The sequence below is a fragment of the Chanodichthys erythropterus genome, chromosome 18 (genome assembly GCF_024489055.1).
Source record: "Chanodichthys erythropterus isolate Z2021 chromosome 18, ASM2448905v1, whole genome shotgun sequence".
Lineage (NCBI taxonomy): Eukaryota > Metazoa > Chordata > Actinopteri > Cypriniformes > Xenocyprididae > Chanodichthys > Chanodichthys erythropterus.
The window spans coordinates 20012557-20034631 of NC_090238.1; the positions used below are offsets into that span (position 1 = coordinate 20012557).

General features: G+C 41.7%; 1 protein-coding gene across 7 annotated transcripts in view; it reads left to right on the top strand.

Annotated features, from left to right (window-relative positions):
- birc6 (baculoviral IAP repeat containing 6) overlaps nucleotides 1-22075 on the top strand; it is a 107453-nt gene that overhangs the window by 17561 nt on the left and 67817 nt on the right. Inside the window, exons 8-49 of one of the 7 annotated variants that reach the window (XM_067367117.1) lie at nucleotides 36-205; nucleotides 303-361; nucleotides 468-1961; nucleotides 3264-3407; nucleotides 3717-3942; nucleotides 4095-4255; nucleotides 4379-4510; nucleotides 4601-4732; nucleotides 6720-6886; nucleotides 7202-7335; nucleotides 7848-8009; nucleotides 8093-8224; nucleotides 8364-8461; nucleotides 8712-8859; nucleotides 8989-9122; nucleotides 9211-9357; nucleotides 9615-9802; nucleotides 9900-10205; nucleotides 10464-10563; nucleotides 11745-11959; nucleotides 12089-12297; nucleotides 12858-13204; nucleotides 13333-13552; nucleotides 13737-13873; nucleotides 13955-14092; nucleotides 14675-14805; nucleotides 14949-15080; nucleotides 15245-15460; nucleotides 16141-16324; nucleotides 16419-16589; nucleotides 17044-17177; nucleotides 17746-17905; nucleotides 17988-18104; nucleotides 18527-18684; nucleotides 18819-18945; nucleotides 19326-19436; nucleotides 19679-19809; nucleotides 19902-20029; nucleotides 20120-20685; nucleotides 20899-21074; nucleotides 21343-21439; nucleotides 21519-21713. In XM_067367117.1, coding sequence (XP_067223218.1) covers nucleotides 36-205; nucleotides 303-361; nucleotides 468-1961; nucleotides 3264-3407; nucleotides 3717-3942; nucleotides 4095-4255; nucleotides 4379-4510; nucleotides 4601-4732; nucleotides 6720-6886; nucleotides 7202-7335; nucleotides 7848-8009; nucleotides 8093-8224; nucleotides 8364-8461; nucleotides 8712-8859; nucleotides 8989-9122; nucleotides 9211-9357; nucleotides 9615-9802; nucleotides 9900-10205; nucleotides 10464-10563; nucleotides 11745-11959; nucleotides 12089-12297; nucleotides 12858-13204; nucleotides 13333-13552; nucleotides 13737-13873; nucleotides 13955-14092; nucleotides 14675-14805; nucleotides 14949-15080; nucleotides 15245-15460; nucleotides 16141-16324; nucleotides 16419-16589; nucleotides 17044-17177; nucleotides 17746-17905; nucleotides 17988-18104; nucleotides 18527-18684; nucleotides 18819-18945; nucleotides 19326-19436; nucleotides 19679-19809; nucleotides 19902-20029; nucleotides 20120-20685; nucleotides 20899-21074; nucleotides 21343-21439; nucleotides 21519-21713 — 8434 coding nt within the window. Of the gene's footprint in view, nucleotides 1-35; nucleotides 206-302; nucleotides 362-467; nucleotides 1962-3263; nucleotides 3408-3716; nucleotides 3943-4094; nucleotides 4256-4378; nucleotides 4511-4600; nucleotides 4733-6719; nucleotides 6887-7201; nucleotides 7336-7847; nucleotides 8010-8092; nucleotides 8225-8363; nucleotides 8462-8711; nucleotides 8860-8988; nucleotides 9123-9210; nucleotides 9358-9614; nucleotides 9803-9899; nucleotides 10206-10463; nucleotides 10564-11744; nucleotides 11960-12088; nucleotides 12298-12857; nucleotides 13205-13332; nucleotides 13553-13736; nucleotides 14093-14674; nucleotides 14806-14948; nucleotides 15081-15244; nucleotides 15461-16140; nucleotides 16325-16418; nucleotides 16620-17043; nucleotides 17178-17745; nucleotides 17906-17987; nucleotides 18105-18526; nucleotides 18685-18818; nucleotides 18946-19325; nucleotides 19437-19678; nucleotides 19810-19901; nucleotides 20030-20119; nucleotides 20686-20898; nucleotides 21075-21342; nucleotides 21440-21518; nucleotides 21714-22075 lie in introns of all 7 variants that reach the window. The other 6 variants (XM_067367114.1, XM_067367118.1, XM_067367112.1 and 3 more) reach the window with 6 other exon arrangements.

The following is a 22075-nucleotide window of genomic DNA, read 5'->3' on the forward strand; positions in this document are numbered from 1 at the left end:
AGTGCACTACATCAACATTTTTCTCACCTGTGCAGGTGCATTTAAAGTTCGAGGTGAACCCATATGACCCAGCCATCCTGAGGCAGCTGATTCTATCTGGCAGCGAGCAGCAGAGTCTCACAGGAACAGAATCCCGCAGACCCACGCTCTCTTGGCTAGAGGAGGCCACTTGCTGCTCTGACTTACCCAAACTAGAGGGGGACAGGTTCTAAACCCAAATTTACACACTTTTTGCAAATCATTTTTAGACATCATACCCTATTATTGTGTTTATTGAACATTTCCTGTGTTTTTGTATCTAGCGATGACCAGATAGAGGACTCGGACAGCGAAGAGCATTCCAGATCAGAGTCAGTCACAGGTAGAAACATAATTTTCATGTATTAACAACGTTTATTCATCATTTGGTTTATATCTGTGCCCAATAAACACCTTACTTATTGTTCTTCCTTCTAATGTTTGTGTAGGCCCACTGGGTCAGAAGGAGATGATGGAGGTGAGTTTGGGAGTCACAGCTCTCAGTGTCCTACAGCAGCCTGAGAAGTTGCAGTGGGAGGTGGTGGCCAGTGTGCTGGAGGACACGGTTAAAGACCTGGAGGAGCTAGGGGCCAACCCCCCGCACTCACTGGGCCCCCCTAAAGCTGACAAGGCTAAAGATAGGCAGACTGAGCACCACAACATTCCCTTCCCCTGCCTGTTGGCCGGCGGACTGCTAAGCTACCGGTCAGCGGCTAGTTCTCCACTAGGCCCCCCTCTGTCTCGTCGCTCCATGGATAGCCCAGTAAGGACTGCTGCCCCCGAGGGGCTTGGACCAGACCAGGGTCCCATGGAAATCGAGTCCTGTAATCCCCCCACAGACCTGGGCTCTCCAAACCTTCCACCAGCCGCCCCTGTGCATAGGACTATGCCCGTACTGCTCCTGTACAGCATCAAGGAAGCAGACGAGAAGTCTTCAGGGAAGGTGTTCACCCAGATGAACAACCTGATGAGCAAAGGGCTTCACGAGGAGGGCTTTACCGTCCCTCAGATTATCGAGATGGAGTTTGACTCGCATGAGCAGCTGCTGCTGCAGGACCCTCCCATCACATACATCCAGCAGTTTGCGGATGCGGCGGCTGGGCTCGGACCTCTGGATGGGGAAAAGTGGAGCTCACTGGCTCCACGGCCGGGCTCTCTGGTGCAGTGTTTGCGGTTGCCGAAAGCATTAGAGGAAGAGAACCTGTATGTGGACTCCATCACGCCCTGCAGCGATGGCTTACACTTGTTAGTCGGTCTTCAACCATGCTCCGTAGAGTCCCTTAGTGCTATCAATCAGGTGGAGGTGTTAAACACCCTCAACCGTCTGCACTCGGCCCTCTGTGGTCATCGCAAAGGACAGACACTGGCCAATGGCCATGACGCCCACTCGGGCACCTCTCCTCCACAGACCCCTCTCATTCTGCCCCCTCACGACCAGCAGCAGCCCCATACTTCCAGGCCTCTGGGGGGCAGTGGTGGTGGCGGATACCTTGCGCTCTACAAATTAAATTACTCCACCCGCATCGTGACCCTGGAGGAGGAACCGGTGAAGGTGCAGCAGATTCGTGACCCACGGGATGCCGTTACATCTCTCCTCCTCTTGCCACCAGATGTGCTAGATGGCAGAGAGGATGATGGAGAGGAAACGTCTGAGGAGTCGACACCCTCTGGGCTCAAAAATGGCACGGGGACAGTGGCGTCCGCAGTGACGGCTGGCCCAAGTTTGGGATCAGCCACTGGGAAGGAGAAGAGAGGAGAGGTGGCCGGACTTGGACACCTGGTGGTGACTACACAGGCGGGTTACATCATGATTCTGGACTTGTCCACCCTAGAGGTGCTGGCAAAAGTGGAGCCACCTAAGAAAGAGGGGACAGAGGAGGTGGACCCCTTCGTCTCTGTTACCTACTGCTCAGGCACCGACCGGCTGTGTGCCTGCACAAAAGGTGAGCAAGTGTTTTGTTCAAATTTTCTGAAGAGACTCGATCGCTTTTATATGATGAACAGATGGAATTTAGGCTTTTATTCACAAATAAACATCAACTCACACATCAGTTGTAAATGAACGCTCAAGCATGTTTGCTTAACATGTCAGAACCAATGAGGTTTGTTCTCGTGTGTTACGCAGCATGTTTGAGCTTTCAGAAGAGGTTTGTTCTCGTGCCTCAAGCATGTTTCGGTGAGCTTCTCTTTGTTCGCTGATCAATGTTTATATGTGAATAAAAGCCTAAATTACCTCTGTTCATCAAATAAAGCCATTTGAGTCTCTTCAGAAAATTTGGTCTAAACCACTCAATTCATATGGATTAGTTTTACGATATCTTTATAAACTTTTTGAAGCCTCAAAGTGGTAGTCTCACAGCTGTCTATGGAGGGACAGAAAGCTCTCAGATTTGTCTGACGGGTTTGGAACGACATGAGAGTGAGACAGAATTTTCATTTTCTTTTTTTATTTTCATTAATGTGTTGTTCACTAATAGGGAACGTGAGGTGTGAAGGTTCACTATTTCATTCAGTTTAGCTTGCTGCCCACACATCTCATTGCCATGGTAACCAATAAGGTTCTCATTAACCATAGTGGTCTTACCGACACACTCTCAAACATGGCCACTGTGTCACTGGCATCCATGAGATATGACCTTGGGGAGTCAAGGATTGCATGCAGTGTGTTTGTTCAGTGTACTGGTTTTTATCTTGTTCTTTTGATTGGCTGAATTACAAAATTGAGTGCTGTGGTCTATTAAAATAAAATGTATCCAATGGAGGAACAGTATGTGTGTTTTTAAGTGTGTCTGTGTATATTACATCCGTGAATTAATCAGTGGGAGAATAGGAGAATTCCACCCTGCCTACTTTTTCTACTGTCTGTCAGTATATTTATTAAACAGTATTTTTTATTAAGACAAGCTTAAGACCTCTTTTGACATACTTAGCAAGTTACATAGTTAGCAATTTGAACAAGCCCCTAACCCTAAGTGTTAACTGCGTACAATTTGTGCTATGCACATGACCAGAACATCCTTGTAAATGATCAGAACATTCTAGCATTGTCATGGCAAGCACCATTTGCTCCAGAAAATAAAAACCTTGTTAATCTTGTTTTTCTAGTTCAGAGGAATATTTTGCCTTGCAGTACACGTTACATGTTTAGTAAACGTAAACACTTTTATTCAATTTTGGTTTCTGAATATTGATATTATAGCTAGAGCGCTTATTCGCACAATACATTTTTATTTTCCTTTCTGAAGGTGGAGAGCTTCATTTCCTTCAAATTGGAGGTGTGTGTGATGATATCGATGATGCCGACATTTTTGTCGAAGTAACTAATAGGGCGGAGCAACTACTGGACGGAGCAAAACCCACATCGAATCCTTCGAGCCCAGGAATCACAGGTCAGCAACAAATGGAAGGGCATTAAACTTAGTGTTTTTGTGGGGATCAAACAGATGGTTCACTTAATTTTCCCCTTCAGCTATCTCACATCAAAGCCTTGAGAAATCCATTGGTCCAGCTTAATTGAATTTTTTCTATTTCAGGTGATGATGCAAAACAGATGATGCACAGTGCACTTTCTGGGAATCTTTTCTTTGTGTTCTTTGTTCATTTTGTCATCTGATGTAGAGTTTCTCTTACTGTGAAATGGTGATTTGCCTTATACCCATGGAAATGTACAGTACTGTAAGCCTTGTGTCTGTTGGCAGGAGTTGACCTCCTGGTGGACCAGCCATTAACTGCAGAGACACTTTCTTCTCTGGTGGAGCTAACACGTTTTGAAACGCTGACGCCACGCTTCTCCGCAACAGTGCCCCCTTGCTGGGTGGAGGTGCAGCAGGAACAGCAACAAAGGCGGCATCCGCAACACCTTCACCAGCAGCACCATGGCGACGCAGCGCAACACACACGCACCTGGAAACTACAGAGCGACAGGTATACATTTACATAATATACATAACATATTTAATGTTAATGTTAGTAAATATTTTGCTATTTATTTAGCCAAAACTTTACTCTGGAGTAATATTTACATAGTATTTTTCTCCTTTTTTGCATGTAATTTGTAATCTCTCTCTCTCTCTCAGCTCCAGCTGGGATGAGCATGTGTTTGAGCTGGTCCTGCCCAAAGCTTGCATGGTGGGACATGTGGACTTCAAGTTTGTGCTAAACAGCAGTATTACTAACATCCCACAAATCCAGGTCACACTGCTGAAAAACAAAGCACCAGGCCTGGGCAAAGTAAACGGTGAGTCCGGGAACAAAAACTCACTCTTAAGCAGAAAAAAAGGGAGAATGTTTACTGTAGATTAGTTAGATTCATTTTTATTCCCCAAATGAATATTTTTTTGTGTAAAACTTTGTATTGCAGAGACAGCAGTGGACAGGCAGATTGTCTTCCCCTTGTCTCATGTCCTGCACTCAAATGGAGAGAAGAATGGACAACCACACCTGCACGACTTCTCAGATGACATCCAGTTCATGGACATCGAGGATTCGCCAGGTAAATGTGCTGAGGAAAAAGCCATCTTGATCACCTTAAAATGTTAATTTCTGTCAGCATTCTTTAAGAATACATCTCTATCTGTCTCAGGCTCCAGGCTGTGTCCGTTCCTGCAGGAACATAAAGATGATATCTTGTGTGGGCCGGTATGGCTGTCCAGCGGACTGGATCTGTCTGGACACGCAGGGATGCTGAGCCTTACAAGTCCCAAACTCCTCAAAGGTTTGTCTGGGCATCACAAGCCATTTATAGCAACCACTCCCAACCATCCAGCAGTGTGCCAGTAGAATTGGAGTAAAACAACACAGCTATGAACCAATGAAGAGCTGCATGCAGTATTTTACTGGCGTGAATATACAACATAAAAAAATACTGAGTGTACCTTAAATGAAAGTCATTTGGGTGTTGATAAATGGGATATAACCAACCAAAATCAATTTTCATTTCATACAAAGCATTTTCTCTTTATTTATGTAGACATTAAAGGTGCCCAAGAACGTTCTTTCACAAGATGTAATATAAGTCTAAGGTGTCCCCTGAATGTGTCTGTGACGTTTCAGCTCAAAATACCCCATAGATTTTTTTTAATTAATTTTTTAACTGCCTATTTTGGGGCATCATTAACAATGCACTGATTTACACTCGGCGCCGCCCCCTTAAATGGCGTGCTCCCTGCCACATGAGCTGTCGACTATATTACAGCGCATTTACAAAGTTCACATAGCTAATATAACCCTAAAATGGATCTTTACAAGATGTTCATCGTGCATGCTTCGAATTATGTGAGTAAAGTATTTATTTGGATGTTAAAGTTTTATTCTGAGTGAATTTGAGGCTGTCCTCCGTGGCTAACGGCTATTGCTACACTGTTGGAGAGATTTATAAAGAATGAAGTTGTGTTTATGCATTATACAGACTGCAAGTGTTTAAAAAATTAAAATAGCGATGGCTCTTTTCTCCGTGAACACAGTAAGAAACAATGGTAACTTTAACCACATTTAACAGTACATTAGCAACATGCTAACAAAACATTTAGAAATACAATTTACAAATATCAGTAAAAATATCATGCTATCATGGATTATGTCAGTTATTATTGCTCCATCTGCCATTTTTCGCTGTTGTTCTTGCTTGCTTACCTAGTCTGATGATTCAGCTGTGTGCAGCTCCAGACGTTAACTGGCTGCCCTTGTCTAATGCCTTTTATAATGTTGGGAACATGGGCTGGCATTATGCAAATATTGGGACGTACACCCCGACTGTTACATAACAGTCAGTGTTATGTTGAGATTCGCCTGTTCTTCGGAGGTCGTTTAAACAAAGGAGATTTATATAAGGAGGAGGAAACAATGGAGTTTGAGACTCACTGTATGTCTTTTCCATGTACTGAACTCTTGTTATTCAACTGTGCCGAGGTAAATTCAATTTTTGAATCTAGGGAACCTTTAAAACAGATTTAACTGTCTTGGTTTCCATTGTAAATATATCTCTTGTTGTTCTTAAAGGCACAATATGTAAGATATTTGGATTCAAATATCCAGAAACCACTAGAACAAAACTGTTATGTTTTGTTGACTTGTGTACTTGCATTATCCCAGATGTTTCCAAGACTGTTTAAATCCACAGAAAGAAGCAATACATTTTTTTTTTAATTTATTGCATGCCATTTATCAACACAAGCAATCCAGCATTTATTGATATGATATTCTTATATCGATCTAGCTTACTGTCTCATAGCAGCTGTCGAGCGAACACACAGAGTAACATTATAGCATCATTTTCAACACACTCAAATGTATCGAATATGATAAAACAGCAATGCGTTACCTCACTTTCGCTTGATCGTGGTATAATAAAAGTCCTGCTGCTCTCGAGCCATGTGTCGCGCTCGTCTATCATTAGCAGTCGTACCAGCAGCCTCGTTCTGCTCCCACGGCACTTGGCCCTGCTCTGCTTCATACTACAGTATTGTTAATAATCTCATCCATGAACATGACTTCTGCCCAAGTCCTGTCAGATTCTTTTACATCGGCTGTGAGGTGAAGACTACAACTCCCATGATTCCACGCTCAATCTCTGCATCATCAAGCTATGCCTCTGTTTTGAATTGGCAACCTCCTAGAAGTGAAAAATGACATATTGTGCCTTTAAAACAAATGAAATCTTCATGTAAATGTGAAATCCTTTTCTTTTTCATTCCACTTTCTAGGCATGGCAGGGGGAAAATATCGTTCATTCCTGGTGCACATTAAGGCAGTGAGTGATAAGGGTTTGGATGAGAGTTTGAGGCCTGTGGTGCGGATGCCGTCAGCCAAACCCCATAGTAGTAAAGCTCACTCACTGTCGTCCCTGCTACAGAGGGCTCAGGCCACCAAGGTACAGCAAAAACAGACTTTTGCAAAAAACAAACTGTAATTGACTTTTGCGCAATCTTAAGCTGAAGTGTGTAAACCTTTGTGTTCATTCAAGCTGTTTCAAAACACCATTTCCTGCAAACACTGACGTCATAGATTTGTGTGCTGGTTGATGGGTTGTCTAACTGCTATATAGACCCCTAGTGGCTGTGTAGCTACATTACTTCATAAAAGAAATAGCCCTTCACTTGATCTTTTTTCACTGGAATAAGAGGTAAAAGCCATATGATGACCTCCACTACAGTTTTAACTTTCCTAAAATCTCTCTTCCTTTCAGGAAAAGGCCTCCACGTCCAAAGCAGATCCTCAGCCTGCCCCTAAAAAGCCTGATAACTTGCGTGGCTGTGACTTGCTCCAGGAAGTGTCTGTCACAATCAGGAGATTTAAGAAAACGTCTGTACCCAAAGAACGGTAAGAGATACTGGGAACTATATGCTCAAAAGTTTGGGGCTGTTAAGATTTTTTTTTTATTTATTTATTTTAGGAAGCCTTTTATGTTGCATCAAACTACAGTAAAAACAGTAATATTGTGAATTATTATTATTATTATTATTATTATTACAATTTAAAACAACTGTTTTAATTTGAATATATTTTAAAATGTAATTTTTTCCTGTGATGCAAAGCTGAATTTTCAGAAGCAATTATTCCAGTCTTTAGTGTCACACAATCCTAATATGCTGATTTGGTGCTCAAGAAAGATTTCTTGTTATTATCAATGTTGAAAACAGTTGTGCTACTTAATATTTTTGTGGAGACTGATCATTTTTTTCAGGATTCTTTGATGAATAAAATGTTCAGAAGAACAGCATTTCTTTGAAATGGAAATGTTTTTTAACATTGTAAAATGTCATTATACATTATAAATACAGCAGCCAGTCCATGTTTTAACTGTGCTATCTGTGTCTGCTTGTATTTCCTAGAGTGCAACGCTGTGCAATGCTTCAGTTTCCTGAGCTCCATGAAAAGCTGCTAAGAGGTTTGTGTAAACGTGTAGAAGACAGTCAGAGCTCAGAACACTGTCAGAGTCTCATCTTAGACATCCTCTGCTGGCTGGCAGGGGTCTACTCCAACGGACCCTGCAGGTGAGATGCCACTGTGAGCCTGTATTTTTCATCTCTGTTTTATCTTGTCCATCATTTTAATGAATTTTATAATTGTCCTTTAGTTTGAGAGAGGGGAAAGAGGGGCTTTTGACCAAAACCAGGAGACGGTTGACAGACATCATCAGGGCGTGCTTCTTCGAGGCCGGCCGCAGTATAGCTCATAAATGCTCTCGCTTTCTTGCACTTTGTATTAGGTAAGTTTGCAACATCTCTGTATTTTTCTGATCTTCAGTCTTATCATATAGTCTTGTTGCAGAGCTAATGATATGGACTGTCCAATATACATTTATGTTATACTTATTAAACTTAATGGGTGAATGTCTGATGTTTCAGTACCGGTAAAGGCGACCCAGGTCAACAGGGTTTTGGCCAGGCTCTGTTTAAAGCTCTTCTGGATAATATGCCTTATCTGCCTGCTGCTGCCACAGGAGGTAATCTTTTAAAAGTAGTAAATGTATAGCGCCTTTTAATATCTGTTATAGTGATAAGACAGTTTTGTTTCAAAAATTGAAACTTTAATTTATTAGTCTACACTACCGTTCAAAAGTTTGGGGTCAGTAACATTTCATAAAGTAGTTAACTAATATTAACTAATGAACAAAAAAATCTTACTGACCCTAAACAGTATATTTAAATAACATGTTAAAATGCTTATATTCCTGTCTGCTGTTTTTCTCTCAGGTTCTGTCTTCTGGTACTTTGTCCTGTTAAATTATGTGAAAGATGAGGACCTGGCCGGCTGTAGTACCGCTTGCGCCTCTCTGCTCACTGCTGTCTCTCGGCAGCTGCAGGACCGCTTGACTCCACTTGAGGCTTTGTTGCAGACCAGGTCAGCTGATCTGCTGCATTCTGAATCATTCACAAACTGACTTTTGTTTCATGTACTTGAACAAAACAGCTTTTTATAAGCATGTAGAAGTGATCGTTTTATACAATTTTTTCTTCTGTATCTATTCAGATATGGGCTATACGGGTCTCCATTTGACCCAGTACTGTTTGACCTGGAGGTGAGCGGGTCTTCTTGTAAGAATGCCTTCAGCAGCAGCATCGGGGTCCAGTCGGACGAGATCGATCTGTCCGATATTCTCTCAGGTGTGGCAATGCAATCTTCCCCTTGACACACTTACATTCGTCAATAAATATCAAAACAGAAAATATTTTTTTTTTTGTCTAATGTCAGGTAATGGGAAGGTGAACAGCAGCGGGGTGGCAGAGGGCAGTTTCACCGCTCTGACTGGCCTGCTGGAGGTCGAACCCCTGCACTTTACTTGCGTCTCCACCAGTGACGGCACCAGGGTGGAGAGGGATGATGCAAGTATGTTCACCGGTAGATATCCCACTTTCCTTTTCCTCTCTATCATATCTTGTTTCTTTTACAACCAACCGTTTCATGGTGGACTTCATAAGATTTTTGCTGGCAAAAAAAGGTCCATTGTCAATAGTGTAATATTAAGCACAGCTCACACAAATGTCACATTAAGGTCAAGCAATAAACTCAGCAAATTTGCATGACAAACCTAAGCCAGTTGCTAAATCTGAGTTGGGGAACTATTTTGCACTGTTTCGCTATACTTTCTTTTGTAGTGAGCACCTTTGGTGTGACGCCTACGGTGACAGGGCTGTCTTCTGGGAGTGTTGGCGAGGCGTCCACGGCCCTGAGCTCAGCTGCACAGGTGGCCCTGCAGTCACTGTCTCATGCCATGGTGTCTGCCGAACAGCAGCTTCAAGTTCTTCAGGAGAAACAGCAACAGCTTCTGAAACTCCAGCAGCAGGTCATACATAGAGACATTCTTCATTCATTTCAATCTTGATGTCTTGATCGATTCAGTTCTTTATGACTTTTATGTAATTGATTATCTTATGAAACAGAAGGCCAAGCTGGAGGCCAAACTTCACCAGACCACCTCAGCAGCAGCCACCGCAGCATCAGGCGTTGTCAACTCAGTGCCATCCAACCCGTCCTCTGCCCCAGGCTTCTTCATCCACCCTTCTGATGTCATCCCACCCACTCCTAAAACCACCCCGCTGTTTATGACGCCCCCTCTCACCCCACCAAATGAGGCAGTGTCTGCGGCCATTAGCGTCGAACTGGCTCAACTCTTCCCAGGATCTGTCATTGATCCTCCACCTGTGAACCTTTCAGCACATAATAAAAACGCACAGAAAGCCAAACCAGTAAGTCCTGAAAAACTCCTCCTCCTTATATATTCATACTGTTTAAATATTATTTAGCAATGTTCAATTCTCCTTCATCAATAGAATGTATGCTAAAATAGATTTTGTGGCAAATTTTTTCCCAATAGCAGAGGCTAGTGGGTAATGTAGTGTAAATTACGCATGTTCTATTTTCCTATAAGGGGCCATATGTTTGTTAACTTGAATTTCTGTATTTCTGGAATGTTCAGCTAATGTATGTGTGTGTTGTCATTGCAGAACCCCATAGGAAGTGGCCTGGCATTGGCAATCTCACAGGCCTCTCACTTTCTTCAGCCTCCACCGCACCAGTCCATAATTATTGAGCGAATGCATTCAGGTACTTTGGATAAGTTCCTAGAGGCAGACATAAAATATATATTTTTTTTTAAATGGCTTAATCAAAATGCTAAAAACACAAAAATCAAAATGTACATTGAGATCATAACCCCCCCCCCCCCTTTACATAATGTGTTGGACAGTGGGGAGCAAAAAAATTTTGAAAAACTCAAAGGCCCCCAAATATCCACAACAATTCAAAAACCGCAGTACAGGCCGGTCAATTTTCCATCTCAAAAGAAGACAAACAAAAATATGTGTACAAAAAGCAAGTTTTGGGCAGGTGCTGCAGATGTGATCCATCTACAGCACCTGCTGCAGTATTAAAATCAGCAGGACATTCTAAAAGTTTGATGTGATAAACACTTAAGGCCAATTTACACCATACCATCAGATGCAGACCAATGCAAAGAGTCACCAGATTACAGCATGTCACTTCTCAAACATTCTGATTCAGCATGCTCACTCGGCGAAAACAAGCTCCAACAGATGCCAGCAGACTCAGACAGGGGTAACACGCTGATTTGACAAAACCCAACAAAGTGTCTGTTGCATTCTGTTGGCGAAGTGTGAATTGGCCTTTAAAGTGCCTTAATGTACTAAAACGGGTATTAAAAGATCAAATTCAGTATACAGCGTATTTATGATGCATACTATTTACAGGCAAGCAGATGAGCCTAGAATATGAACGCAACACACTAAATGGTCAAGTGTTTTCTTTATAATAGTTTTCTATGTAAAAAAAAAAAAAGAAAAAAGTGTAAAGTTTTAATCATTAATAAGGTGTATGCTGAATTTGGTCTTTTAATATTTCAATACTTAATACTAACCTGGTAAAAATGACTGACGGGCAATAAAGGAAAGCCTTGTTTTGCCTTCCAGGTGAGCTTACCTATAAGGGTATGAAGTCATGTGAAAACTGAATTTTCAAATATTTAAGAGCATGGCATAACTGCTTGTTGATTTAATGGAAGTTTTGTCTTATCTTAAACTTTTTAAGTCATCCTTAGCCCCCCTTTAGAATTCTTCTGAGGCCTTCTAGTGAGCCTTGACCATCTGGTTGATAATCACTTTTTTAGAACACTCTTTAGTCCTCATTCATTTGCTATATCTGTTTTGGTGCACAAACCTCTTTTGATCATGTGACCTTTGAAGTAAAGACTGAATTTCCCTTCTCTGTAGGTGCAAGGCGGTTTGTGACTCTAGATTTTGGAAGGCCGGTGTTGTTGACTGATGCGCTGATCCCCACATGCGCTGACTTGGCCTCCCTTTCCATCGATATTTGGACTCTTGGGGAGGAGGTGGATGGGAGGCGACTTGTGGTCGCCACAGATATCAGCACGCACTCTCTGATTCTACATGACTTGTTGCCCCCTCCTGTCTGCAGATTCATGAAGGTTTATACAAGTTTATCATAATCAGATGTGTACAGGTCAAATAGCAATCTGCTTTCTATAGGCTTTAGCACAGAGAAAATAATTTTTAATTGACAAGTCACTGATAGTCACTCCATGCCTCTCCCACAGATCACTGTGATTGGTCGATACGGCAGCACTAATGCCCGGGCTAAAATCCCTTTGGGTTTCTATTATGGACACACCTACATCCTGCCATGGGAAAGTGAACTTAAGCTGATGCATGATCCTCTGAGGGGGGAGAGTGAAGCTGCCAGTCAACCAGATCTGGATCAACATTTGTCAATGATGGTGGCCCTACAGGAAGACATTCAGTGCAGGTTGGTGAAGCTGCAAAGAGCATTTAACTGAGCTGCCATTGGCATTGACTGAAGTACACTACCATATTTCAAATGCTGTTCTTTTCAACTTTCTGTTCATTAAAGGATCCTTAAAAAAAATGTATCAAGGTTTTCACAAAAGTTTTTGAGCACTTCATCAGCGAATTAGAATGGTTTCTGAAGGATTATGTGATACTGAAGACTGGAGTTGCTGCTGAAAAATCAGCTTTGCTAACACAGGAATAAATTATATTTTAGTATAGAAAAAGTTATTTTAAATTGTAATAATATTTCACAATATTACAGTTTTTACTGTATTTTTGATCAAATGCAGCCTTGGTAAGCTTGTTTTTTTTTTTTTTTTTTTGTCCAAAAAACATTAAAACATCATACCAACCCTTAAATTTTGAATGGTAGGGTAGTTATAATTGTACTTAAGTGCTAATAATTAAAAGCTTTTGTCAGTTAATTTTGAATGGAAATTAATGGCGTGGACTTAATTTTGTCAGTGGTATAGGTGGAATTTTATGCTGTACTAAATATGCTAATCTCTCGTATAGGTATAATCTGGCCTGTCATCGACTTGAGACGCTACTTCAAAACATCGACCTGCCGCCTCTTAACAGTGCTAATAACGCACAGTACTTCCTGCGCAAGCCCGATAAAGCTGTTGAGGAGGATTCCCGTGTTTTTTCCGCCTACCAAGACTGTATTCAGCTACAGCTACAGCTCAACCTGGCCCACCATGCTGTCCAGAGGTTGCGTGTGTCTCTGGGAGCCACCCGGAAACACCTACCTGAGAACTACGACCCCAGAGAGCTGGTCCAGAACTCTTCTACTGAGCAGCTCCGAACCATCATCAGATACCTATTGGACACACTGCTCAGCCTGTTGCACTGCTGTAATGGTGAGGGAGGCAGGCCATTCCAGTACTATCTCACTGCTCAAAATGCCATGAAATCTGAATGACCTTACTTATTTTTAATTCTTCCGTTTTAATGTCAAAATCAACGATTTTCCCTCTTTCTTGCTCAGGTCACTCTGTGCCCTCAGTATTGCAGAACACGTTTCATGCCCAGGCGTGTGAGGAGCTCTTTAAGCAGCTGTGTATCAGTGGGACTCCTAAGATCCGTCTGCACGCAGGTCTGCTGCTGGTGCAGCTCTGTGGAGGTGAAAGGTGGTGGGGTCAGTTCCTGTCCAATGTCCTGCAGGAGCTTTACAACTCTGAGCAGCTGCTCATCTTCCCTCAGGACAGGTAAGGAGATGTGCTTGATGGTAAAAATTGTTAAGCACAATTAGCCGTTAAAAAATCTTTGTTCTATTGTTTGCTGCTTTGTTTTTATTTTTAATAATATAAAATAATATAAAACAAAAAATCAATAAAATCTATTCCTAAAGATACTCTGACCTCTTTATTTTAATCCATTTAATTTCCTCAGGGTATTCATGCTACTGTCCTGTATTGGCCAAAGATCTTTGAGTAACAGTGGGGTTTTGGAGGGTTTGTTGAACCTTCTGGATACACTGCTCTCTCCCCTGCAGCAGACTGCTGCAGCACAGCTCCGCAGGACAGAAGGTGCATTTTTAAGAGTGAGATTTTTATGTAATACGCATCTGTGTGTTTATGGTATTGTTACAATTTTGTGTGTGTTTGTAGGCGTGTTGGATATCCCCATGATCAGCTGGGTGGTCATGCTTGTCTCTCGACTGCTCGACTACGTGGCCAGTGTGGAAGATGAAGCCACTGCAGCTAAGAAACCTCTGGGGGCAAAAGACAGGGAAAGATCCTTTACGGGTGAGACTCTTAAGCCTGGACAAGCATAAGAACTGAAAAATGTTTTTGTAAACACTACTGTTCACAAGTTTGAGGTCAGCAAGGTGTTTTTGAAAGAATTTCAAAATTTGCATTAAAGGGATTTGCCAAAAGCTTTTAATTATTAGCACCTGAGTGTAATTATAAATAGATTACATTTTAATAGTTTGGGCTTGATTCGTTTTTTTTTTTTTTTTTTAATGTTTTTGAATTTAATAAAGTTGAATTTTCAGCCATTACTCCAGTCTTCAGTTATACATGATCCTTCAGAAATCATTCTTATATGCTGAATTAGTGCTCAAGAAGCATTTCTTATTATCTATAAGAAGACAGTTGTGGTGTTGTTTTTGATTAATAGTAAGCATTTGAAATAGGAATATTACATTATAAATGTCTTTGCTGTCACTTTTTAAGATGTCCTTGCTGGAAAGAAAGTTTTATTTCTTTACAATAAAATTAACATTTCACTAATCCCAAACTTTTAAAAGGTAGTGTACATACTGCATAGAGATTTTTCTTCATTGGTAATGTGTCTTTTTTTTTTCCTCTTTCCAATCTCACCAGGGAACCAGTGGAGTTTCATAAATAACAGTCTGCAGTCTCAAAACCCAAGCAGATCCGCCAAAGGCAGCAACAGCAGTTTAGATCGTCTATATTCACGCAAGATCCGCAAACAGCTGGTCCACCACAAACAGGTACATGTGTCTCGCACAAACTTCCTGTGCCATTATAGGGCACTTCTATATCATGAAATAGCAGTTAATTATGAAATCTGCACTTTAAACCATTTCCTTTATAGATATAGTGAGGATTTTAATCAATTCTCCTTTCATTGCAGCAGTTGAATTTACTGAAAGCCAAACAGAAAGCTTTAGTGGAGCAAATTGAGAAAGAGAAAATTCAGAGCAACAAAGGCTCCTCCTACAAGCTACTGGTGGAACAGGCCAAACTCAAACAAGCCACGTCCAAGGTGAGAATCTAAACTTTTGACAACTCATTTTGTCAAATGTCAATAAGGGTGGTCGTTGGACAACTTTAGGGGTAGCAACAGATATCAAAGTACACATAAGCAGTGATAAATATAAACTTCAAACAGATCGTAAAGTGAACCCTGTGGTTTTGTTTCTTTGGCAGCACTTTAAAGATCTGATCCGTTTGAGGCGGACAGCTGAATGGCCACGCTCCACCTTGGACTCAGAGGCGTCTGTGGCAAAAGAGACCCCTGAGGTGGAGCTCCTGCCCTTTACGTTATCTCATGAGCGCTGCATCTGCGTCGTTCAGAAGCTCGCTCTTTTCCTCCTCTCCATGGACTTCACCTGTCATGCAGACCTTCTCCTGTTTGTATGCAAGGTGCAACTCTTAAGCTTTTTGTTCTCTAATTCAGTTCTCTATTGACTAATAGCCCCATACACAATGTTAAAGGATTAGTTCACTTTAAAATGAAAATTACCTCAAGATTTGCTCACCCTCAAGCCATCCTAGGTGTATATGACTTTCTTCTTTCTGATGAACACAGAGTTATAATAATAAATATCCTGACGCGTCCAAACTTTATAATGGCAGTTAACGGGACCAATGTGTATAAAGCTGAAGAAAGTGCATCCATCCATCATAAACGTACTCCACACGGCTCCAGTTCAAAACGCTTATGCTACGTCCTACGCCTTCCGCATTCGAATACGGAAGGCGGTCTGGCGGAAGTTAGATGTTTTACTTTATAACTTGTTAAATATGGATATTATCGCTTTGCTTCACTTCAGAAGGCCTTTATTAACCCCCCCAGAGCCATGTGGAGTACGTTTATAATGGATGGATGCACTTTCTTGAGCCTCATACTCGTTGGTCCTGTTCACTGCCATTATAAACCTTGGACGCATCAGGATAAATGTCTTTACTGAAAGACGTCCTTGTTGAATAAAATAATTAATTTCTTATAAAACGTATATATCTTCCTGACCCTAAACTCTTGAACGGTAGTAGTGTGTATGTTGTAGACTGTGCCTATGTTCTAAATCTCATCCACTGCTTAGGTATTGGCCAGAATAGCAAATGCGACACGACCCACAATCCACCTGTGTGAGGTGGTTTCAGAGCAGCAGCTGGAGAGGTTACTGCTGTTACTGGTGGGAACAGACTTCAACCGTGGGGATATCTCATGGGGCGGAGCCTGGGCCCAGTACTCCCTCACCTGCATGCTGCAGGACATCCTTGCAGGTTTGTGTTTTTAGGTTTGAAAAGATGGTCAGTGGCCCATGGACACATTTTGTATGTCCCCGTTTTATATTTAGATGTTGCAATCTGTTTTCAGGAGAGCTGTTGTCTCCGGTGTGTGGGGATGGGATGGAGGGGGCGGGGGCTGATGAGGCCGGGGCCGCCTCTTCCTCTGTGGTGGTGGATTCTGATGACTCACTCCCTCAGCCGACCCCCATCCCACTCGTGGAGACCATTGATGAGCCTCTGGGACCAGATATCATCGCAGGTACACCCGGGACATCCTCTGTATTCCAAAGTGCGTTGGTAACCCCGCCCGAATAGCACGTCACCTCACACGGACCCTCACCTTTCTTTTATTTCTGATGTTTATTTGTTTCTGTTTTCTTCTCTTGAATGAGCTGCATGTGTGTTTTTTGTGTTTGCTTTAGTATATAATATTTAATAGTGGTACAATGCAGTGGACAGGGGGTTGGAACAGTGCAGATGATTTTGACTCGGCCATTTAAAACCTACAGTTTTCAGTCAGTTTATCATTTATTGTAGGTTAGATTTATGTCATTGTCAAAATGTATTTGAAATGGGTCAACGATCCACTGTTCACATGCCCTGTCCGTCTAAGAGGAGTGTGACAGCCTGGCATCCTGAAGTAGGCTGTCTGTGTAGTTGCTTCTCTTGGTATGCTGCTCTTGCAATATTAAACGTCTTTTCGTTGCCCAAAGGTGCTCCTCCACTGTCATCTTTGGAAAAAGATAAAGACATTGACTTTGACTTGCTACAAGACTTGATGGATGTTGATATTGATCCTTTAGATATTGATTTGGAAAAAGATCCACTCGCCGCCAAGGTTTTTAAGGTATGAACCTCATTCTCTTTCTCTTTCTGTTCTTACAGCATTAGGGGTGTGATTGTTAAAATTACATGGTTCTATTCTCACTGTTTCAGTTTGGCTGTGCAATTACTTTAAAAAGAAAATCGGATGAGTATCAAACCGATATGGGTTAACGGTATTGGGCTAGCAATGTACGGAATTGCCTTTATTGACAAAAATACAGCACTCTGTAAAATTACAGACATTAATATTGTGAAATGTCTGAAAGTACAGGGATTATGTAAAATTACTTAATTTTCTTGAAAATAGACACATTAAAATTTACACACATTTATTCTTATCCTTAGATGGTATAAATGTGCATATCGAAACATGGGAATTGAACTGTACTTAACCATTTCACCCCTATACTGCATGTATTATGTAATCAGAGATCAGTAGTTAAAGTTTGTTTGTAATTTTTAGAGCTGATTTGCACAAACTCAATGTATTAACCCCTTTTCCATTAAAGTGTCTCTTATTTTTTTTCTCAGAGACAAGTGTCTGAGATTTTTTTGTTGTTGTTTTTTCTTTCTTATGTTCTCTCTTACAGCCGATCAGCAGTACCTGGTATGATTACTGGGGTGCTGACTACGGCTCGTACAGTTATAACCCGTACACAGGGGGTGTGGGCATTCCCGTGTCCAAACCTCCTGCGGCCGCCACGGCAGAGAAGCCTGGATCTCAGAACCTCTCAGTGTCTGTGTCTCAAGGTGAGAAGTGTCCGAAAATACATGAACAGATATAACAGATATAATAAATCTGAGTGCTAAAATACTGTAATTTTTGTTCCAGCACTGGACGCTCGACTGGAGGTGGGATTAGAACAGCAGGCAGAACTTATGCTGAAAATGATGGCAACGTTGGAGGCAGACGCAATATTGCAGGCGCTAACGTCTTCATCTCCTTCTGGTAAACACACAAATGCAAACACTACATACATTTGTGTATGTTGTGTACTGGTTTCATACAGTCATGGAAAATCTGGTGATATCAAGCAATATTTGTATTTTATTTTATATTTTTGTATTTATGTAAAAGTTATACATTTTTCTAATAAAGTCTGTAGTGATTTTTTATTTTTTTTTTCAAATTCAGTTAAATTTAAATTTAAAACATTTCTTCAGGCAGAAATTGAAGATTGTGTGCTTTACATAATGCTTTTTTTTATTTTATAATTAAAACTTCTGATAATTCTAAACAAATTCTAGATAAATAAGTACATTTTACTAGTCTAAAAGTGTTTTTTTTTTTTTTTTTCTTAAAATGATTTGACTACATTTAACTTGTATCGCCCCATCTAATCATTGTCTTTTTACTGTCTCTTGTTTCAGTGGCCCAGTCTGCAAACGGGACAGATGACTCTCTTCTGCGTGGGGGGTTCCACAGTTCTCCCCCCGCCAGCAGTCTGATGGTACAACCTTCTTCAATCCCCATGTTGAGCACCTGCTTCAACAAACTCTTCTCTTTACTGCAAGTGCATCATGTTCAGGTATGGGCACATTCTGGTTTTGACACTTGCATTTACCACCAATCTTTTAAAATGTTCCCCTAAAATCCTAACTGAGAAGTTACAGAATCACACTGTTTTACTTAGTGACCATATCTATCTCTCTGTCTCTTTAGTTGGAGTCTTTGCTGCAGCTGTGGTTGACTCTGAGTTTGAGTTCCTGTTCCGGAGGGTCAGAGGAGAGCGGCTCAGACATATTCCTCTTCAACGCCAGCAGAGTGCCCACAATTCCCCTTAACCAAGGTGTGATATTCACTGACTGATAGAATGCTTGAAGATATTATCTGAAGATATTATACCGTTTTTTTAGCAGCTTGGATAACTGTTGCTTGAAATAAAGAGTGTGTTATTATTACTACTAATGATACAACTAGTAACCAAATCTGTTGAAATTTTCTTAGTCGGATTCAAAAAATACCTTACATATACATGCAGTGCCATTAGGTTCTGAATGCAGCAAATTTTTAGAAATGTGCAAGAAAGAGAAAGAAAATAATAAGGGAGAGCAGTGATAATAAGCTAAAGAAACACAGAAGTGTGTTAGATCACTCACCGTTCCTTATGTAGTTCATTGTGTAGATTTTGTAATGAGTATAATTAACTGTAACTCTGGTCTCTGTCAGCCTCCATCAGCAGTTTCCTGTCAGTGCTGGCCTGGTACCCCAACACTTCTCTGAGAACATGGTGTCTTGTCCTACACAGTCTCACCCTCATGACCAATATGCCTGCTAGTGGTGAGTATCTGATTGGCTGAGCCTGTCTTTGTACCTCTGGTTTGTTTCTGGACACACTCAAATGTGTGGGTGTTCCCAGGGGAGACCTGAATTTCTTTATATGGGTTTTCTCTGGGGGAATCCCGCTAGCTCAGCAGATTTCTGTGTCGTGTTGCCCTGCTTCAGCCTGATTATAAAAGCAAACAGTCTGGTGACCCATTTTCAGATTAACTGTACTGATATTGTGTGTATTACATCTCCAGCCTCCAGCAGTGGGATGGGTGTGCAGGAGAGCACAGCCCAGCAGATGGTGTCTGACCCCACACTTGTGCACGTGCTTGTGCGCTTCCTGTCTGGAGGAAACCCTCACGGCACTAGCCAGCACAGCTCACAGGTATTTATCTTAATGAACATACATTCATGACTGGTTTCATAGTTATATATTTGGCGACTGCCTCTCATACTCGTCTTCCTCTCTCTTTCCAGGTCGGCCCCACTGCAACACAAGCCTTGCAGGAATTTTTAACCAGATTGCAGGTGCACCTGTCCTCCACATGTCCACAGATGTTCAGTGAATTTCTGCTTAAACTGTTGCACATCCTGTCTACGGAGAGGTAGATGATTAATCCACCATTTATGTAAATAAACTGCTGTTCTTTAAAAATGTGCGATTGTTTTAAATTAAGAAAATCTTCTGTTTATAGGGGTCCATTCCAGTCCGGTCAGGGTCCATTAGATGCACAGGTGAAGCTTTTGGAGTTCACCCTGGAACAAAATTTTGAGGTCGTTTCTGTAACCACCATCTTGGCCGTCATCGAATCGATCACTTTTTTGGTTCACCACTACATAACTTGTTCAGATAAGGTGGTCTCACGCAGCGGTTCAGACAGCTCTGTGGGCGCCCGTGCCTGTTTTGGGGGCCTGTTCGCCAATATCATCCGCCCTGGCGATGCCAAGGCTGTGTGTGGTGAGACCACACGAGACCAGCTGATGTTTGACCTCCTAAAGCTGGTCAATGCTTTAGTGATGCTGCCGCTTTCGGGTGATCGGGAGTTCAGTGGGAGGCTGCCCCCAGCGGGCGGAGCCACTGACAGCGTATCAGATGAAGAAAAAGTGTGTGGAAGCAAAGAGTGTGGGGCAGCAGGCACAGCTCAGCACCAGGGACCAGCAGTGGGTGTGGCAGATTTGGTTTTGGCCAATCAGCAGATCATGAGTCAGATCTTGTCCGCTCTAGGACAATGCAACAGCAGTGCCATGGCTATGATAATTGGTACAAATCAATAAAATTATTATATTATATTATATTATATTATATTATATTATATTATATTATATTATATTATATTATATTATATTATATTATATTATATTATATTATATTATATTATATTGCAAATATTTGAATGGTTTATAGTTTATATTTTATTATATACTGAATATAAAGCATTTGTTATGTTGCTGTGCGTTTGCTCTCTCTGTCTAGGTGCTAGTGGGCTTCACCTAACTAAACATGAGAACTTTCATGGTGGGTTGGATGCCATCTCGGTGGGCGATGGCCTCTTCACCATCCTGACCACTCTAAGTAAAAGAGCTACATCCGTCCAGGTCATGCTGCAGCCCATTCTCACCTACATGGCCTGTGGTTATATGGGCCGACAGGTAAGTCTTATCACAGTGGAAGTGAGAGACCACAGTGACAGATTGATCTGCTGAAGAATATAAGAGCCAGGACTTTTTTAATTTTATTTTTCACACATTTTATTATATAAAATTAACTAAACACCACAAAACATGGTCTATGCTAGTATGTTGTGGTCTAAAAAACATTAACACTTATTCAAACAACACATTTTGACATTCAGCAACAGCCCTCAATATGCTTTCATTACATTTTGTGAATGCTGAGTGCTTTTATAATTTTTTACAGGGTTCTCTATCAACATGTCAACTCTCTGAGCCTTTACTGTGGTTTATTTTGAGAGTGCTTGACACCAGCGAGGCTTTGAAAGCCTTCCATGAGATGGGTATGCCAGCACTAACACTTTCAGAAGACATCATTTTTGAGCTGGTCTGTATGTTCTGACTCTGTATGCGCCCATTTAGGTGGTGTGCAGCTAATCTGTAACAACATGGTCACCAGCACACGAGCCATTGTGAACACTGCACGCAGTATGGTGTCCACTATCATGAAGTTCCTGGACTCCGGACCTGGAAAAGCAGCAGATGGCAGCCTGAAAGCACGAGTGCTTACCTCAGAACCAGACAACGCAGAAGGACTGCACAACTTCGCCCCTCTTGGTACAGCAAGCACACTTTATTTTAAGCCAAATACTCCAGCGTTTTTGTGTAAAAGTCAGTTAGGAATTAAAATTTAGGCATTCAAGGGGACCCATTATGCCCCTTTTCACAAGTATCTGGTGTCCCCAGAATGTGTCTATGAAGTTTCAGCTCAAAATACCACAAAGATCATATATTATAGCTTGTCAAATTTGCCCCTAGTTGGGTGAGAGCAAAAACACGCCGTTTTTGTGTGTCCCTTAAAATGCAAATGAGCTGCTCTGCCCGCTTTCTAAAGAGGGCGGAGCTTTAACAGCTCACGCTTCAGTTGCTCAACAACAAAGCTGGAGAATCTCACGCAGCCAAAATGGCGATTGTCGGTA